Source organism: Mustela nivalis (assembly GCF_964662115.1).
Source record: "Mustela nivalis genome assembly, chromosome: 1".
NCBI lineage: Eukaryota > Metazoa > Chordata > Mammalia > Carnivora > Mustelidae > Mustela > Mustela nivalis.
The window spans coordinates 164,508,561-164,530,179 of NC_139020.1; the positions used below are offsets into that span (position 1 = coordinate 164,508,561).

The 21,619-nt window shown below is 37.1% G+C and overlaps 1 protein-coding gene across 27 annotated transcripts in view; it reads right to left on the reverse strand.

The window, feature by feature from the left end:
* The window catches only part of ATG7 (autophagy related 7), a 243,135-nt gene that overhangs the window by 115,281 nt on the left and 106,235 nt on the right, over positions 1 to 21,619 (reverse strand). For 23 of the 27 annotated variants that reach the window (XM_082749199.1, XM_082749192.1, XM_082749190.1 and 20 more), the window contains one exon: positions 11,620 to 11,742. In XM_082749199.1, the coding sequence (XP_082605325.1) occupies positions 11,620 to 11,742 (123 nt within the window). Of the gene's footprint in view, positions 1 to 93; positions 1,825 to 4,383; positions 6,854 to 11,619; positions 11,743 to 21,619 lie in introns of those variants that run through there. The other 4 variants (XM_082749214.1, XM_082749215.1, XM_082749197.1 and 1 more) reach the window with 2 other exon arrangements.

Genomic DNA, 21,619 nt, shown 5'->3' on the forward strand with positions numbered 1-21,619 from the left:
GACATAAAAACTGGCCATCGTTTTACTTCTTGGTCATACCAGCTATATTTGAAACAAAACCATCAGATTATTAGAGCTTAAAAGGACTTCACATATGGTTCAATCACTTTAATTTAAAGGGGGAAGTTGATACACAAAATTTTCAAGTACTCAGGAGAACATGAGCAGATCAAGAACTAAAATTTTAGGATGCAGTTTCCATGTTCTATTTCTCAATATCTGATGTTTTAACTCTGCTTTTAGCATTTATGATTCTCTTCTCTCTCCCATACACCTCTAAGTGGATTATACCATCCAAGACTGCTCTTTGGAAGGGTGGAGACTCTGCCCAAACTTCATTGTTTATCCTCCAATTGGATCCTTCCCCAACACCAACTTATCTAAACATCTCAAATCCATGTAGATAACTCTGAAAGCAAATAAAAGGGATTCATTTTATGAAGTGAGTTCTGAAGGGATACTGCCAAGCCTTATTTCAAAAACCAGGCTCTCATTTCCAATCTAAGAATTAAATGGCTTTCTGCCTGTTGTTTCTGCCTTTCCTCTGCAATTAGGGGAGAAGGCCAAGGCTGTGTCTCCAGGGATTGCTTCTTAAGGAAAAATCAAGGCAGGATACAGTCTAAGGATGGGCCAGTGCAGGTTGGAAGTGGGCGAGCACAGGCTGTGGGAAAAGTGAACTGGATTCATGAGCAGGCTAGGTCAGTCCCCACAGTGATTTCTCTCCATTGGAAACAGGTCTAAGTGCTGACACGGGGGTTTCCCACAGCTTCTACTGGCCTCCGAAGGCATATTTGTCATCAGAGGCTCTTGATGAAGCTGTACATAAATATCTGACTGTTGTTAAATACAAAACAAAACAAAAAAAATATTCCACAGGAACCAAATCAAAACCATCTGTGAGGGGGAGAGGCCAAAAACTCAGTGTAAGTGCAAAAGGCCCAGCAGAAACACTTGTTAATTGTGTTATTTACTTTGCTGAATAGTAAATTGTCATGCCAATGAAGTCATATCACATGACTAAAAATAATGTTTTTCATATGACTTTCCTGCTATGAGAGAAATGGGCACTTTATTTTCTAGAATTCTGAAATCTGTAGTAGATGAGTCAGAACCTGAGTTTTAATTCAGAATCAACCCTTTGGCTCTCAGCCTTCTTTATTTCTGCCAGCCTGTTCATGATTTTACATCTTATGCTATTATTGACATTAAACTTTATTTTTAAACGATCATTTGTTAATTTCTGATTCTGCAGGAAAAAAGTTCTGCTTAGCAAATGCTGGACAAAGATGCAAATTCTATTAATGAAGTGCTTTAACTGCAATCTTGCAATCATAGCTGCATGACACAGCCATCAAATATGAATGATATAGTCAAGGCGTGGGAGGAAAACCTAGAGTCATGGAATGTGCAAACCTTTGAAAATGAGAATGAAGCATTTCAGGGGAATTGGATTATGAAATTTTGTTATTTGAATTTCTCAGGGATATAGCTTGCTTTATTACCTCTCGTATGTACCAGTCTTTTCTCTCTACTTACATGGGGTTTGACATTATTTGGCATTTCCCACAGCACAATGTTGAACCCACAGTTGGAACTAACTCAGTACATGCGAACAGTTACTTGATGAAAAATAACCCTAAGAAGGTAAGTCACAGCAAATTTTATGGAAAGATGGCTAAGTCGTTTGCATGTCTGATTTATACTGAGCCTTTCTTTCTTCAACAAATTCAGCAGTTTTAAAAGCATTTGATCAGCACTTCAACAACTTCATGACTTGGACATCTTGTGCTTCATCAACTTTAAGGCCATTTCCTTTTGTTCCAACTGGGATAAATAGACAGAGATGAACAAGAGAGAACTCGGGTCAATCTCCAAGTATCCAAACCCATTCTCAAAAAGGCTCTTGAAAGTAAAGATCAGAACTTCATGCAAAACACCTTATTCGGATGGCAACATTTTAAGAGGGCAAAAGCTGGGGGTGGGAGGCTCTCCTCCATGGGGCCTTCTAATACCTCATGAGTAGAATATAACCATAATTTGGCAGCTAGATGGGCTATAGACTAGGGACATGGGTCTCTGTCTAAGACCCCTTCTTTAGGAAACACAACATTTGTAATAACATTTATGAGGGAGCATTTTTAAAATTTTAAGCTACAACTCAAGACAAAATTAATCTACCATTCTTCATTTAAATACTTTTTATTGCATCCTAGCTCTATAGCTTCTCCTCACTGTACTCAATGAAACAGGATAATTTCATTACCTGCTAAGTCCATCTACCAGTCTTCCTCTTTTTCTCCAAACTCTATCATCATCCTATCTCTAATACCATTCAGTCATTTCCATTCATTTATTCCATTACCTCAAAATCACCATTACCCCAAATAAATTCATCTTTGTAAGTCTGGTCTATCCATCCTTCCCTTCCCTCCTTAACCACACTTCCAGTCCCCACTCTGCACCTTGTATTTCAACCCCTTCTCCCACAGAAACCAACCTGGTGATTTGTCTGTTAATCTTAATCTCAACAGCAATGTGATTACACTAGTAACCTAGACTAAAATAATGGCAATCATCTGGGTTTATCTGATGATGGAAGAAAGGTGGGTGCAAAAGATTGGGTTGCACTAGTCAATCTTCCTAGATCTAGGTGATTCTGTCTTCCAATCCATTATTCCTGTGCTTCTTTCTATGAAAAGAAAGGGATTTGTAGTCTCTAGTAGGATCAGCTTTGCATTCTTCCTTTATAAAGGGTCTATATTTGGGGAGATAGACCACAGGTGTTAAAGATAGAGGATTGTTTAAAAGCATCAAAACTTTTCTTTTTTTTAATGAAAAAAGAGTTATCTTGCTGTAACATGGATGAGCCTTGAAACCATCATGCTAAGTTAAAGATAGCAGACACAAAAGACCACAAATCATTTGACTTCATTTACATGACATGTCCACAAATAGGCAAATCCATGGAAACAGAAAGTACAGTAGTGGTTGCCAGGCCTGGAGGGAAGGGGGGAAATAAGCAGTGGCTGTTTAATGAGTATGGAGTTTCTTCTTGGGTGATGAAAATGTTCTAAACTCAGTAGTAAGGGTAGCACAACAACTCTGTGAATACACTAAAAACCACTGAATTGTATGCTTTAGAAGGGTAAATTTCATGGTATATGAATTGCAACTCAATGAAGTTGTTATTAAAAAAAAAAAACAACACCTTATCTGATTTCAAATAAGCCTGGCTCTACTACATTCTCATGATTCTGAGTAACACACTAAAGACTCTTGGCCTCTAAGACCTTTATTCAGCCCTCCCCTATTTCCCTCCCAATTTTTATTTTTAAAGACAGCCTACTCATCCTTTAAAACTAACTGGTGACGGATGTTAACTAGACTTGTTGTGGTGATCAGTTTGGAATACCTATAAATATCAAATCATTACACACTGAACACCTGATACTAATATATAATGTAATATGTCAATTATAGTTCAATAAAAATTAAATTAGAAATTAATTAAATTTTAAAATTTAACTGGAATACTTGTTCCCTTCTGTGTGAAGCTTTCTTTGACATCCCTACTCCCCAAGGCAGAAGTAACTGCTCTCTGAGTACTTAATATATATAAATGACTAAAATATTTTTGATGATATTAGAATGTACTATTTACATCTGTTTCTCCTATGTTTCTCATATTAGACTATGAGTACATCTCATTGACTTCTGTTTTCAGTTACTAACACAGTGACTTGCTATCAAATTTTTTTAAAGCTGTTCAATAATTCCAGTTATAAAAAAAGAGTATTTGTACAAATACACATTTCATAAAAATATATAAAATGATACAGACGCATATAATTATCTGGTTGAATCTTCTGCATTTTCAAAGTTGAGGCATAAAAAGAGCCCAAGATCATGAAACGAGATGGGATCGAGAGGGAGACAAACCATAAGAGACTCTTAATCTCACTAAACAAACTGAGGGTTGCTTGGGGGAGGGGGAGTGTGGAGAGGGTGGTTGGGTTATAGACATTGGGGAGGGTATGTGATATGGTGAGTGCTATGAAGCATGTAAACCTGGCGATTCACAAACCTGTACCCCTGGGGCAAATAATACCTTATACATTAATAAAAATAATTTTTAAAAAAAGAGTCCAAGAGGAAAATTGGGCATTCTTGGTTACATTGTTAAAATAAATAAATCAGGACCTTTCTATATGGAAAGAAGAATTTTGTATTTTTATTACTCAACATCTGTTATTCCATGAGGAATCAAATATGTGAATCAAAATGGTATCTTCACACAGCTATATATTTTTTTGAAATATATTTATTTACATATACGTGCATATTTTTCATAGTAATGTAAAATAATGTAGGTAGGACAAGGAATTTTACTGTTATGAGGTCTTTTACTGAGAATTATCTTAAAACACAGCACTATTTAAATGAAATACATAAAATCGTTAACAACCAACATAAAAAGAAATAATCGATATTAATAAAGTAATAGTAGGGGACTTTAACAACCCCACTTACATTGATGGACAGATCATCCAAACAGAAAATCAACAAGGAAACAGTGGCTTTGAATGACATATTGGACCAGATGGATTTAACAGACATATTCAGAACATTCAATCCTGAACAGCAGAATACACATTCTTTCCAAGTGCACACACAACATTCTCCAAAACAGATCACATATTAGGCTACAAAACAAATCTCAACAAATTCAAAAAAAATCAAAGTCATACCATGGATCTTTTCTAACCACAATGCTATGAAACTAGAAATCAACCACAAGAAAAAAATCTGGCAAGAGCACAAACACATAGAGGTTAAATAACATGTTACTAAACAATGAATGGGTCAACCAAGAAATGAAAGAAGAAATTGAAAATTACATGGAAAAAAATAACATATACAATGAATATTGGAATACTGAAAAAATAAAATTATTTTAAAAAAAGAAAATTACATGGAAACAAATAAAAATGAAGACACATGTCCAAAATCTTTGGGATACAGCCAAAGTAGCTCTAAGAGGGAAGTTTATAGCAATACAGGACTACATCAGGAAGCAAGAAAAATCTCAAACAACCTAACCTTACCCATAAAGGAGCTAGAAAAAAGAAAAAACAAAACCCAAAACCAGCAAAAGGAAGGAAATAATAAAGATTAGAGCAAAAATAAGTGAAAAATCAGCTTAAAAAATTTAGAACAGATCAATGAAAACAGAGGCTGGTTCTTTGAAAAGATCAACAAAATGGATAAATTTCTAGTTAGACTGATTAAGAAAAATAAAGAGAAAAACTCATGTAAACAAAATCACTAATGAAAGAGAAGAAACCACCACCAACACCACAGAAATCTAAACACTTGTAACAGAATATTATGAAAACTTAAATGTCAACAAATTGGACAACTTAGAAGAAATGGAAAAATTCTGAGAAACATGATATTCTAAAAATGAAGCAGGAAGAAATAGAAAATTTGAACAGACTGCCAGCAAAGAAATTGAATCAGTAATAATAATAATAATAATAATAATAATAAAAAACTCCCAACAAACAGAAGTCCAGAACTAGACAGCTTCATAGGTGAATTCTACCAAACATTTAAAGAGGTATTAATAATTATTCTCAAACTATTCTAAAAAATATAAGAGGAGTAAAACTTTAAAATTCACTCTATGAGGCCAGTATCATCCTGATATCAAAACAAGATAAAAAGGCCACAAAAATGGAAACTACAGACAAATATCTCTCATGTATATAGAGATATTTCTCTATATCTCCATATAGAGATGCAAAATTCTCAACAAAATACGAGCAAACAGAATCCAGCAACATATTTTAAAAAATCATACAACATTCCTAAGTAGGATTTATTCCTGGGATGCAAGCGTAGTTCAATAGTCACAAAGCAATCAATGTGACACATCACATCAGTAAGAGAAAGGATAAAAACCAGATGCAAAAAAAGCATTTGATGAAGTACATCCATTTATGATTTAAAAACAACAACAACAACAAAACCCTCTACAGAGTAGGTCTGGAGGAAACATATCTCAACAAAACAAAGACCTTATGGTAAAAGCTCACAGCCAACATCATACTCAATGGTAAAAAACCAAGAGCTTTTCCCCTAAGGTCACAGGACAAGGATGTCCACTCTTACCACTTTTATTCAATATAGTACTATAAGTCCTAGCCAAAGCAATTAGACAACATAAAGAAATCAAAGGCATCCAAATTGGTGAGGAAGAAGTAAAACTCTATTTGCAGATGACATGATACTCTGTATAGAAAACCCAAAAGATTAAAAAAAACTACTAGAACTGATAAATGAATTCAGTAAAGTCTATAGGATACAAAATCAATGTACAGAAATCTGTTGCCTTCATATACACTAATATACAGCAGAAAGAGAAATTAAGAAAACAATCCCATTTACAATGGCATCAACAAAATTAAATATCTAGGAATAAACTTAACCAAGGAGGTGAAAGACCTGTACTCAAAAAGCTATAAAGCATGGATAAAAGAAATTCAAGATGATGCAAAGAAATGGAAAGACATTCCACGCTCATGAGTTGGAAGAAAAAGTATCATTAAAATGTCTATACTACCCAAAGCAATTTACAGATTTAGGGCAATCCCTATCAAAATACCAACAGCATTTTTCACAAAACTAAAACAAACAATCCTAAATTTATTTTAAAAGATTTTATTTATTTATTTGAGAGAGGGGGGGTGCAAGTGGGGGGAGGGGGAGAAGGAAAGAGAATCGCAGGCAAACTCTGTGCTGAGTGCAGAGTCCAATGCTGGGATTGATCCCATTACCCTGAAGTCTTGACCTGAGCGAAAATCAAGAGTTAGAAGCGTAACCAAGTGAGCCACCCAAACAATCCTTTTGGAACCGCAAAAGACCCAAAATAACCAAACCAACCTTGAAAAAGCAATGCAAAACTGAAGATACCACAATTCCATACTTCAAGTTACATTACAAACTGGTAGCAATTAAAACTGTATGGTACTAGCATAAAAACAGATGCACAGATCATTGGAATAGAACAGAAAACCCAGAAATAAACCCACTATATGGTCAATTAGGAGTAATGAATATACAATGGAAAAATATCTCTTCAACCAATGGTGTTGGAAAACTGGACAGCAACATGAAAAAGAATGGAACTGGATCATTTTCTTTCACTATACACAAGAATAACCTCAAAATGGATTACAGACCTAAGTGAGACCTGAAATCATAAAAATCCTTCAAGAGAGCCCAGATAGGAATCTCTCCAACATGGGAAGTAGCAATTCTTTTCTAGATATATCTTTTGAGGCAAGGGAAATAAAAGCAAAAATAAACTATTGGGACTATGTCAAAATAAAAAGCTTCTGCCCAGTGAAGGAAACAATCTACAAAACTAAGGAAATGATCTACAAATAGGAAAAGATATTTACAAATGGCATATCCAGTAAAAAGTTACTATCTAAAATGTATAAAGACCTAATACAAGTTAATATCCAAAAAACAAATAATCCAATTTAAAAATGGGCTGAAGACATGAACAGATAAATTTCTCCAAAGAAGACATCCAGACGGCCAACAGTTACATGAAAAGATGCTCAATGTCACTCATCATCAGGGAAATGCCAATCAAACCACAATGAGATATTACCTCACAACTGTCAGAATGACAAAAACAAAACAAAACAAAACATAAGAAACAGCAAGTATTGGGGAGGATATGGAGAAAAAGGAACTCTTGTGCATTGCTGATGGAGCAATGCAGCCACTATGGAAAACATTATGGAGGTTCCTCAAAAAATTAAAAATAGAACTACCCTACAATCCATTAATCACACTACTGGGTATTTACACCACCACTCCACCCCCCAAATAAAACCACTAATTGAAAGGGATACATGCACCCTTTTGGTTATTGCATCATTATTCACAACAACCAAACTACAAGAACAGCCAGAGTATCCACTGATACATGAATGGATAAAGAAGATGTGGCATATAATACAGTGGAATACGATTCAGCCATAAAAAAGAATGAAATCTTGCCATTTGCAACAACATGCATACAGCTAGCGAGTATAATGGTAAGTGAAGTAAGTCAGAAAAAGGTAAATATCATGATTTCAGTCTTATGTGGAATTTAAGAAACGAAGCAAAAACAAAGAAAAAAAAGAGAGAAACCAAGAAACAGACTCTTTACTATAGAATACTGATGGTTACCAGAGAGGAGGCATGGGGGAAATGGGGTTGAGGTAGGAAGAGCACACTTATTATGATGGAAAATAAGATGAAATAAAAAAGCAAAAAAAGGGGTCTATTGAGCGGCTGTCTTTGGTTCGGGTCATGATCTCAGGGTCCTGGGGTCGAGCCCCACATCTGGCTCCCTGCTCGCAGAGAGCCTGCTTCTCCCTCTCCCTCTGCCTGCCGCTCTGCCTACTTGTGCTCTCTCTCTGTCAAATAAATAAATACAAATATTTTTTTTAAAAAGCAAAAAAAATTTTTTTAAACTAAAAAGGAAAACCACAACCCTATTTATTTATTTAATTATTATTATTTTTAAAATTTACTTATTTGACAGAGAGTGGAAGAGCACAAGCAGGCAGTGCAGCAGAGGGAGGAGAAGCAAGCTCCCCACTGAGCAGGGAGCTCGATCCCAGGACTTAGGGATCATGACCAGAGGTGAAGACAGTTGCCTAACTAACTGAGCCACCCAGGTAGCTCCCCCCCTCCCCGCCGCCCTTCACAGCCCTATATAAAGCTTTTGAGGAAAATAATTGATCCTTCTCTAATATAAGGATCACAAATTCTAACACCTGAAAGGGTCATTAACTCAAGAGCTTCTTTTAAATGGAGAATATCACCTAAAAAAAACTTTGGGCAAAAAAACAACAAGTGTGTGTCTCCAAAAAGGAAACCACGTGATAAGGAACAAGTGTAGAAGATTTACTTTATATGCGGAATATTTTTTATATATTTAAATTTCATATAAAGTATATTATTTATCTATAAAATTTGCATCCTGGCTCCAGCTAACCATCATTATTAAGAAATGCAGGCCTGGGCTCGCCAGATCTGATTTTTCAAAGAAGTTAGAAATGGGAAAATTCAGATTTTTATGTAAAACTTGTAAGTTTTTTTTTTTTTAAGAGTTATTTATTTGACAGACAGGGACCACAAGTAGACAGAGAGGCAGGCGGAGAGACAGGGAAGCAGGCTCCATGCTGAGCAGAGAGCCCTACGTGGGGCTCGATCCCAGGACCCTGGGATCATGACCTGAGCTGAAGGCAGAGGCTTAACCCACAAAGCCACTCAGGTGCCCCCAAAACTCGTAAGTTTTAAATGTTGACTTTATTCAGAACTCAGAACACAGGGGAAGGCCAAACAAAACACACCTGCAGGCCATACCTGGCTCACAGGCCAACCAGTCTACCATCTCTAATCAAAAATTTGATGTGTGGGGGCGCCTGGGTGGCTCAGTAGTTTAAAGCCTCTGCCTTCAGCTCAGGTCATGATCCCAGGGTCCTGGAATTGAGCCCCGCATCGGGCTCTCTGCTCGGCAGGGAGCCTGCTTCCTCCTCCTCTCTCTGCCTGCCTTTCTACCTACTTGTGATCTCTGTCTGTTAAATAAATAAGTAAATCTTTAAAAAAAAATTTGATGTGTGGCTTATGATTCCAAAAACAATAAATATAACTGAATGGAGGAAAATTTCAAACAGAAAACTCCGACTTATGGATGAAACCATGTTCCCTCCTGCTCCACCATCTATTTAGTCACTGTTGGTCTCTTAAACTTCCCCTTTTCTTCCTGGGTCTTTGAAAAGGCTATTAATGTTTGACCAGCTAAAATGCAAAGCAAGTCAGATCTCACCCAGAATCTGCCCATTATTCTAGCATCCAGCTCTGTTTTAAAGAGTGAAATTTGGAGTCACTTTCAAGTTGCAATTCATCTAGCCAACAAAAGAGAAGTATATGAATTATTTCCAGCTCGGTAGAAATATTCCCTCAGCAAACTAGTCAAACAATTGCATAGTTGAAAAGACTTGTAAGTTATTTTAACCTTATCAGGCAGTACAGTGCTACACAAAGGATAAAATGGCAGCCATGATCAACATAATGCTCTGAACCATGTCTGGGAACCAATAACAACTCTGGGGGAAAATCTCAAATTCTCTTCAAATTCAGCACAGATACTGTTCATCTTCTGAAACTGAAGCTAAGAGACTATGTGGGCCTTACTATTGGTTATAAGTGCAGTACTACATCCATTAAATGCCCAGAGGACACCAAGGCAAGTTAAAGAAGAACTGGTTATAGCTTTTTTTTTTTTTTTAATGTCTATTTATTTAAATAATCTTTACCCCATGTGGGGCTTGAACTCATGACCCCCAGATCAAGAGTTGCATCTTCTGAGTCAGCTGGGTACCCCAGAACTGATTTCAGTTTTATTTATTTTTTTTTCTTTTCTTTTTTTTTTTTTTTTAAGATTTTATTTATTTATTTGACAGACAGAGATCACAAGTGGGCAGAGAGGCAGGCAGAGAGAGAGGAAGGAAACAGCAGAGAGAGAGGAGGAAGCAGGCTCCCCGCCGAGCAGAGAGCCCGATGCGGGACCCGATCCCATGATCCTGAGATCACAACCTGAGCTGAAGGCAGAGGCTTAACCCACCCAGGCACCCCATAATTTCAGTTTTAAATGTAGTACTAGAGATGTACTATCTTGCCTCTCTGGTGTGCCTGAAACTCTCCCCTCAATCTGCTAAAAGTTTCAAAGGATTTGACTCTGGTAGATTCAATTTTCTTTACTTAGTGCTACTAGCTCCAATCTTCCAAACAGCAGCCTTAGTTTGCCACCAGCTAGTCCAGTATCCAGACTGAATGTCTACTCAATGACCACTGGAACCTGCCCCAGTGGTAAAGACATACCACCCCAGGCAGGGGTAGGAATGGTGTAGTCATCAATAAATAGGACAATAGGACTAATGGCATCTTTGCAAATGTTCCACTCCTGTGGGACACAGGCGCTCAAGGTTTTCTTTATGCAGCTTGTGGAAATGATAAGACAGGCCACATTTCTCCTAAGAACTTCTTCATGGAAATTAAGATCTGCAATATATTCTAATTGACAAGCAAAGCATAACTCTCTCAGGTTGTGACTGGGGAAGCCATTTTATAGTAGAGTTCAGTGACCTAAGATGTATCCAATTATCAAATAAAAGCCAGGAATATTTCCTCTGAAGAACATGGCCAGAGCCAGTCTCCCCTATCTGACATTCTGATGTGTGGACATCAGAAACAACTCTCCCATGGCCACAGGCACACTGTTTTTCAGACAGGACCAGAGGTGCTTGAAAATCCATAACCCATATTCCCTTTAATTATGTGCACTGGGCACCTGCTATACAACAATCTGCACACATCAACATACAGTGACTGCAGAAGGTTCCTTCTTTTCTGATAATTAGCAGACTTATTTAGCAATGTTTGTCAAATCATAATTCACTGCTTCCTTACTATGCCATAAATCTGAGTATCAAGTAGGTTTCAAACACACCAGTCCTCAGTACAAAAAGCTTGTTTTATTCTTACCTCAGCAGCTTGGGTCTCTTGGTGCAGCAAAGTGAGGCCTGTCAAGTCTTCTAAGAAGGAATGTGAGGAATTAAACACCTTCGCTAGGAAATTAAATCCTTCTCGTTCATATTGATCAAGAACCTGTAAAACATTTATATTTGTTAAAAGGGGCTGCAGGCTTTAAAAGTATATTACAAGATTTTCACTTCTATAAGCACTTGTCAAAAATGAAACTAAAACTAGAATTAAACATGGGGATAATAATGCACTCTGGAAGGCAAAAACTGGGAGGGCTTAGTATTTATCACTTTCCCTTCTTAGAAACAATGACAATATCCTTTTCCAATTTACAAGACAATTTTAGTCAAATAAGTTTTATGCAAATTCACTAAAAATTCTGTAAAGGCTGGGTTTCCTACTTCTAAATTTCACCTATTAGGAGGGAAAAAAAAAAGGGGGCCAGAAAAGAGCCAAGAAAAAAATTAAAAAGGATAAAGACAAACAGACAAATGGATGGGAAATGTGATCTGCTGGCTAGGCATACATCTTTTTAAAAAACAATAGTTCAAAACATAAAAATAAATTTCACTAGGCATGTCACAAAAGATATCCAAATGGCCAATAAACATATGAAAAGTTGATCAACATTACAAGTGATTAGGGAAATGTAAACTAAAACCATAATGAAATCTTACTTTATAAACACCAAAATGGCTAAAGTAAAAAAGAAGATTTCAAGTACTGGCAAGAATGTAGAACTGGGATTCTCATGGGAGTGCAAAATGAGAAAGCCATTCTAAGCAGAGAGAGTCAACTATCATATGGTTTCACGTATTTGTGGAGCATAACAAATATCATGGAGGACAAGGGGTGTTAGAGAGGAGAAGGGAGTTGGGGGAAATTCAGAAGGGGAGGTGAACCATGAGAGACTATGGACTCTGAAAAACAATCTGAGGGGTTTGAAGTGGCAGGGGGTGGGAGGTTGGGGTACCAGGTGGTGGGTATTACAGAGGGCACAGATTGCATGGAGCACTGGGTGTGGTGAAAAAATACTGTTTTTCTGAAAATAAATTAATTTAATTAAAAAAATAAATGTATATTTAAAATACTAAAAAAAAAAAAAAAGAAAGAAAGAAAAAAGAAAGCCATTTTAGAGGCTTAAGACTTATATGCCCTGTGATCAAGCAGTTATACTCCTAAATATATATACCCTGCAAAAAAGGGTATGTGGTTATGTATCAGAAGACCCAAACAAAGTGTCCACAGCAGCACTATTCATGGTAGTCCAAACTAGATACTATTCAAGTGTGCATCAATAGTAGAATGAATGAACAAAAGGGTATATTCATGCAATAGAATACTACTTAGCAATGAAAGCACACTGTATCTACTTGCAACAATATAGATAATTCTCATAAACATAATGTTAAACGAAAAAGAGAGAAGCAATATTTAATGCACAATTACATTTTTATATATAAAATTTTAAAAAAGAACAGGCAAAATGAATCTAAGTTAGGCGAGTGGTTACCCATGGAGGGACTGTAACTGGAAGGGGCACAAGGGAGGTCCTGGATACTGATAACATTTGTTTCTTTATCTGGGTGTTGGTATACTTTGTGAAAAGCCATCAAGCACTTTTTTGTATATATGTTATCCCCTGGTAAAAAGATTTAAAGCCTGCGTCTTGACAGGAGAACAATACAAGAATGTCTCAGTTCTCAGAAGCAAAGAAAATAATGATTATTGTATTTAAAAATTCAAAGATCACAGGAATTATGAGTGTTTGGAAACAGTAAACCAGAGTGTCTCAAAAATTCTCTCAGAACTCAGAAGAAATAGATGAATGTCTCAAAAGCAGACATGAAGATAAATCCAAGAAATCAATTACACATGAATAGAAAGGCTGGAGAAGCAGTAACAAAAGAAAACAATTCTTAAAACTTCTCCATAAAAGAGATGAGAATGTATAAACGCTTTGATGCAATAATTCCACTTCAAAGACTTTTCATACAGATACAGTTGTCCATGGGTAAAAGAAGTTGACATGTAATGATGCTCACTAAAACACTCTTTGCAGCAACAAAAGATTAGAAGCCACTACTCTTTAACAGGGAGCTGGTTGACAAAATTATGGTGTATTTATAATTAAGGGCATAAGTTAGATCCATTAAAAGAATGAGGTAGCTCTACAGTATTTATACAAACTTGTTTCCAAGACATACAGGTATATTAAAAGCAACGTCCAGACCATGTGTTTGGTAGTAATCTCTTAAAAATAAAGATGGAGGAGTAAGGAAAAAGAAAGGGAAATGCAGCTGTGTGTATGCTTGTTCCTGCATATAATAAGATCTCTGGAAGTATGCATACACACAACTGGCATCAAGTAGTTGGCTCTGCAAATTCTTCTATAATACCTGAATTTTTAAAATCGTGTGCATATATTACTTATTTAAATAATATTAAAGTCTCTCTTTTTTCCCTTTAGTGCTGGAGAAAGGTCCCAGCAGAGGAGGAGGAAAAAGAGTCCTAAAGCCCTGATGAAGCTAGAGCTGAGCTGGGGGGCAGCCCTCCCCTTCAGCCATGGGAAACAAAACAGCAGTTGTGATGTTAGGAGAGCAGGGAACTGGGGGCTGACAAGTTCTGAGGTCTGACAGCAGGCAGCAAGGTCATCGGCTGCCAGAGAAGGGGGTGGGTGGACCATGGCAATAATGGTCTGGGACAGCTGTGTGGGGAATGTGAGAAAGGAAGTGGAGGACCCTGCTCAGAACAGATAATATACGTTTTGGGAGAAATGTGGTTAAGGACCATGTAAGCGTGGGCACTGATAGGATAAAGGCAACAGGGAGGTCAAAGAAATCAAGGGGCTGCTGAGTACCAGTGAAGGGAGCCAAGGGAGGTAAGGTAAGACCTGCAGACTGGAGGGAAGAGATACACGGGGTATCATGGAGGAGCAAAGGGTGATCAGTATGCCTCAAGGTCACACAGCAAAGCCTTTGGCTGATGAGCCCCAGTAAATTAATCTGACAACCCAATGCCTGGATAAAAAGGCACTTAGTAACTGAATCCCTCAGTAATAAAGAGATTCCTTACAAACAAGAATTTTATCTTAGGAAAATTATGCATGAAAATTAATGATCTTTTTCAAAATGATAAATACTTTGTGCTTGGCGATCATCATTTATTTCTGAACTATTAAGCTCACTAATTAGCTAGTTTGTGCCACGTTTTCAATAAGGTGAAAGAAGAAACAGGTTTGAAAAAATGGATTAAAAATTTTTTAAAAATTAGAATTCCAGGTCCACTTTGTTGGACCTTAATTAATCTTTCAGATTTCAAGTCCATGTTTCCACAGATAATTTTGCAGTGCTACAAATCTGAATAGCAGAAAAACCAACAGCAAGAGCAGTAGGAATAAAAGCCTTCCCCCATAATCAAGATGTACAGAAAGTTTAATGCTGAACACAATTCATATTTCTGGCTTCAAAAATATGTGGAAAAACTTAATCCTCCAGGGGCATATTTAATCATGCAAGGGTTTTCTAGTATTCCCTTTATGTGCTGGGAAGTTAATCTGTGTTACGAGTATAAGCAGCTTATAAAAGGTACAAAGATATTTTCCCCTACAGTTTGACCTTCTTAAAAAGGAAAATGTGTTTTAAATTACCCCCCAGCCTCAAAAAGATACCATCACAATGAATATGAGCACTGCTACAATGTGTCAGTCTGCAAACACACTGAACCTCCTAAGTAATTATATAATACATGGTCCTGAGAAGTGTGCACATTACATTTTGACAGGTTATTAAGTACTCTAAAGGTACTGGGAAGTTTGCTAAGTAGAGAAATAATGACTTTTAATTCAAAGATATGGATCCTTTCCTGATGAACATGATTTTCCTTACTTCACTGTTCTCTTAGGCTAGGTGAGCTTTACTCGTGTCACATGCGTACTGCTGGACAAAGAGTAGAATCTCTTTTTAAGACACGGTTTTAGGAGTATCCATTCTCTTGCTGAGATTCTTTGAGTACTCTTTATTAGATCAAACCCATAGCCCCTCTGCCTCTGCCTGCCGTTCTGTCTGCCTGTGCTCGCTCTCTCCCTCTCTCTCTCTGATGAATAGATAAAATCTTAAAAAAAATATATTATTGCCAAGGGGTGCCTGAATGGCTCAGTGAGTTAAACATCTCCCTTAGGCTCAGGTCTTGATCCCAGGGCCCTGAGATCGAGTCCCACATCGGGGCTCTCTGCTCAGCAGAGAGCCTGCTTCTCCCTCTCCCCCTGTCTGCTGCTCTGCCTACTTGTGTGCTCACTCTCTCTCTGTTACATAAATACAATCTTTAAAAAATATATTATTGCCAAATAGGGTTTGATAAATACAGAGAACACACGACAAGAAGACATATAATGGTGTCAGTGATAATAGGAGAGCAAGGATCTCTGCAAACTCTCTCCTCTGTAAGAGAAAGCAGAACAGTGACAAAGTCTGGGGAGTATTTATTCAGAAAACATCTGAATCTCTGTAAAAACAATGGGCTTTGAGGTTTTCAACATGCTCCATTCCCACCCTTTCCCCTTTCTAGCTCAAATGTAGCCCTGAACACTAACAGGACACAGTCACAGTGGAAACCAGCCTGGCAGCCACTGGAGGGGGTAGACTGGGACTGAAGCTCCTTTAAAGCTCCATTTTCAGAAAAATGCCACCTGTTGGTGATTCCCAGGGAAACCCTGCTTGCATGTTCCTTGCATTTGACCTGACTCAGAACTCACCCAGTGTGAAAGCCTTTCTCCCAGGGCTAGCTGTCAACAAGTATCAGGGACAACTGTTTAACATCATGATCTCCTGAGATAGTAGATAATAGTTGCTGCAACAATGTGCTAACCAAAGAGTGTAAACAAAAGTCTGGGGACTACCATTAAGAGACACTGAAAAGTTCCAACATACTCTTGAGAATCTAGAAGACTGCATGGGCACAAGGTGATATGTATGCCCAAAGCTGTGCACATGCTCAGGAAAGATCTGAGAAAGTCCTAAGCTCTCACTTCTAGTTGAGTATCTGTGCAAGCAGGAGGTGAAAGGTAAGGCAGAGTTCTTAAATGCCTGGCTCAGCACCGAAGGCACTCCCCAATATGCACACAGAGCACCTCAGCAAAGACTGTGATTTACTGGTTCCAGGAAATTCAGAAAATCTGTTTAATCATTAGATGGCAACCAAGCTAACCAAGCAGAAACTTCATGGTGACACAAGACAAAGAACACCAGCTTAATGAAAGTAGTTCAGCAAAGTCACTAAATAACAAACGAACAAACAAACAAACAATAGCTAAGAGCAAAAATAAACCATGGGCAGAAGAGAGAATCTGATTTCCAGATTTAGCACAATATATTACGTGACACATCCAGTTCTCAACAGAAGTTACTAGATAAGGGCACCTGGGTGGCTCAGTAGGCTAAAGCCTCTGCCTTTGGCTCAGGTCATGATCTCAGGGTCCTGGGATCGAGCCCCGCATCGGGCTCTCTCCTCAGCAGTGAGCTTGCTTCCCCCTCTCTCTGCCTGCCTCTCTGCCTACTTGTGATCTCTCTCTCTCTCTCTCTGTCAAATAAATAAATAAAAAATCTTTAAGAAAAAAAAAAAAGTTACTGGATATGCAAAGAAACCAGAAAATATGTCCCATATACAGAAACAAAACAAAAATGGTCAACAGAAACCATTCCTAAGGAAATTACTAAACAAAGACTTTAAAACAGCTATAGCTATTTTAAGTAAATTTGAAGAACTGAAAGAAACCATGTCTAAGTACCTAAAAAAAAAAAAAGAAAAGTATGAAAATGATGCTTGGCCAAAATAGGGCCTCAATAAAGAGAAATAATATAGAGGATCAAAAGAGAAATTCTGGAGTTAAAAAATACAACAACTGAAAAATTCACTAGAGAGACTGAAACCAGTTTTGGGCATGCTGAAGAAAGAATCAGTTAATCTGAAGACAGATCAACTGAAAATATCCAGTCTGTGGGCGCATTTGGTTGGCTCAGTTGGTTACTCTTGATTTCAGCTGAGGTCATGATCTTGGGGTTGTGGGATCAGACCCTATGCTGGGTTCTGTGCTGAGTGGAATCTACTTAAGAGTCTCTCTCTCCTTCTCCCTCTGCCATCTGCATGCACGATCTCTCTTTCTCTCTCTCTCAAAAAAAAAAAAAAAAAAGAAAAGAAAGTACCCAGTCTGAGAAACAGAAAATGAACAGAAGTCTCAGAGACCCATACAACAACATGTGCTAATAAAGGAGTTCCAGAAGAGATGGAAGAAAAGAGCAGGGAGAATATTTGAAGAAATAATGGTAAAAACTTCCCAAATTTTATGAAAAACATTCATCTACACATCCAAGAAGCTCAGCTCCAAGAACAATAAACTCAAAGAGATCTATATCTAGACACATCAAAATTAAACTGTCCAGAGACAAAGGGATGATCAGGCAAGTGCAAGTGAGAAATAACCTATCATGTAAAGGGAAATCATTAATAGCTAATGTCTCTTCAGAAACCATAGGAACCAACAGTACTGGTATGAAATATTCAAAGTGCTGAAAGCAAAAGACTATCAACTGAGAATTCTATATCCAACAAAACGGACCTTCAAAAATGAAGGAGAAATTAACAAATTGCCAGATAAACAAAACAAGAGAATTCATCACCAGCAAACCTATCCTGTAAAAAATTCTGAAGTGAGTACTTTAGGTTGAGCTTAAAGGACACTAGACAATAACTCAGATCCTCAAGAAGAAATAAAGAACGCAGGTAAAGGAAACTGCAATTTTTTCTTTGTGATTTTTTTCTTCTATGTGATTTAAAATACAGATATATAATTAAATAAAATTCAAGTATACAAATGCATAAAGCAATAATTATACATCTGTGTTGTCATATGAAGATTTAATCTATGGGACAGTAAGCCCAAAGGAAGGGGAGGCAAACCAAAATACAATGGAGTAAAGTTTTTACTGTTATCCAAATTAAAGTGATGTTAAACCCAAACATATGGTTATGAATAGTATTTTGATTGTACACCCTGGAGCAGACACCAAAATAACTAAAAATATATATAGTAAAAGAAAAAGCAAGGGAATTAAAATGGCACATTAGAAAGTATCTATTTAACACAAAAAGGTGAAATAAAGAAAAATAGAGGAATAGAGAAAGAAAAAAAAGGCATTAGACATATAGAAACCAAAAGCCAAAATGGCAGATGTAAATTCTATTTTATCATTAAATGTAAATGAATTAAACACCTCCAACTAAAAGGCAGACATGACAGAATGGATGGATAAAACAAAAAAACATCATCTAACTACATGCTGTCTATAAGAGATTCATTTTAAATTCAAAGACATGAATAAGTTGAAAGTAAAAGAACAGAAAAAGATATTCCATGCAGTTTAAATTATGCATGATAAATAAGTTCTGGAGATCTAATTCAGAGCATGGTGATGACAGTTAACAGTACCATACTACATATTTGAAATCCGTTAAGAGATCTTATACTAAACTCCTCAACACATACACCCCCCCACACACAAAATGGTAACTCTGTAGAGGTTATGGATATGTTAACTAGCTCGGTTGTGGTGATCATTTCAAGATACATAAACACAGCAAGTTACAGCCTTTAAATAATGTATAATTCGTATATATTAATGATATGTCAAAAATAGCTGCTTAAAAAAAGAGAAGACTCCATGAAAGCAGAAACCGAAAGAGAGTTAACTGGAGAGGCTATACTAATATCAAACAAAATAGACTTTAATACAAAAATTGTTACCAGAGACAAAGAAAAACATAATAAAAAGATATAAGAGATACATATTAAAAAGATACAAAAATTATAATCTGAGGTGTACTTACCAAAACAGCCCCCAAATACATTTAGCAAAAATGTATTTTGCCTTGAATTTTTCAAAATTGAAAAATTTTGAAAAAATGTATTGAAAGGAAAAATTCACAATTAAACAATAATAGTTGGAGATTTCAATACTGTACTTTCAATAATGTATAGAACAACCAGAGGATCACTGAGGAAACAGAAGACTTGAACACTATATATCAATAAAACCTAATAAATATCTATAGAACACTATATCCAGGAACAGCAGAATCCATACTCTTCTCAAAGAATGGAGCAGTCTCTAGGATATACCATGTGTTAGACCATAAAATGTGTCTCAATAAGTGAAAAAAGCTGAAATCATATAAATTATTTTCTCTGATCACAATGCGATGGAATTGGATATCAATTACAGAAATTTGGGAAACTCACAAATATGTGGATATTAACACACTCCTAAAAGCAATGGATAAAATAAGAAATCACAAGGGAAATTAGAAAATACTTTGAGATGAACAAACACACATACACACGTAACATACCAAAAGTTATGAGACGCACTGAACACAGTGCTCAGAGGGAAATTTATAGGTATAAATGCCTGTATTAAAGAATGATTTCAAATCAATAACTTAACTTTCCAACCTAATAACAGAACAGAAAAATGACCTAAACACAATGAAGAAGGAAATACATGAAGCATGAAGCATGAAGAAGGAAATACAAAAAATTGGGTAGAAAAAAAATCTTTTCAGAAAAACAACAAATGTGACAAACCTTTACTTAGATTGGCCAAAAAGTAAGGGGAAAAGACTCAAATTACTAATGTCAGAAATGAGAGAGGGGGGACGCCTGGGTGGCTCAGTTGGTTAAGCAGCTGCCTTCGGCTCAGGTCATGATCCCAGCGTCCTGGGATCGAGTCCCACATCGGGCTCCTTGCTCCACAGGGAGCCTGCTTCTCCCTCTGACTCTGCCTTCCACTCTGTCTGCCTGTGCTCGCTCCCGCTCACTCTCTCTCTGACAAATAAATAAATAAAATCTTTTTTTTTTTAAGATTTTATTTATTTATTTGACAGAGAGAGATCACAAGTAGATGGAGAGGCAGGCAGAGAGAGAGAGGGAAGCAGGCTCCTTGCTTAGCAGAGAGCCCGATGCGGGACTCAATCCCAGGACCCCAGGATCATGACCTGAGCCGAAGGCAGAGGCTTTAACCCACTGAGCCACCCAGGCGCCCCAAATAAATAAAATCTTAAAAAAAAAAAAAAAAGAAAAGAAATGAGAGAGGGGATATTACTGTCAATATTTCAGAAATAAAATTATATGGAACTACTACAAACAACTATATGCCAATACATTAGATGACCTAGATAAAAAATGGAAAAATTTTGAGAAAGACACAAAGTGCTGAAACTGATTCAAAGAGAAATAGAAAATCTGGGGTGTTATGCCTCCATCATCAGAAAGGATGTATCAACATGGACGGGACTGGAAGAGATCATGCTCAGTGAAATAAGTCAAGCAGAGAGTCAATTATCATATGACTTCACTTCTTTGTGGAGCATAAGAAATAACACGGAGGACATGGGGAGATGGAGAGGAGACGGGAGTTGAGGGAAATTGGAGGGGGAGATGAACCATGAGAGACTGTGGACTCTGAAAAACAATCTGAGGGTTTTGAAGGGGCGGGGGGGTGGGAAGTTGGGTGAGCCTGGTAGTGGTATTATGGAGGGCACGTACTGCATGGAGCACTGGGTGTGGTACATAAACAAAGAATTCTGGAACATTGAAAAGAGATTTAAAAAAAAAAAGAAGAATAAAAAAAAAAAAAGAAAATCTGGGGTGCCTGGGTGGCTCAGTGGGTTAAGCCTCTCTGCCTTCGGCTCAGGTCATGATCTCAGGGTCCTGGGATGGAGTCCCACCCACACCGGGCTCTCTGCTCAGCAGGGAGCCTGCTTCCCCTCTCTCTCTGACTACTTGTGATGTCTCTCTCTCTCTCTGTCAAATAAATAAATAAATAAATGTCTTTAAAAGAAAGAAAGAAAGAAAGAAAGAAAGAAAGAAAGAAAGAAAGAAAGAAAATAAATCTGAATAGACACATGAAAAGTAAAGAGACTGAAGTAGTAATCACAAACTTCCCAC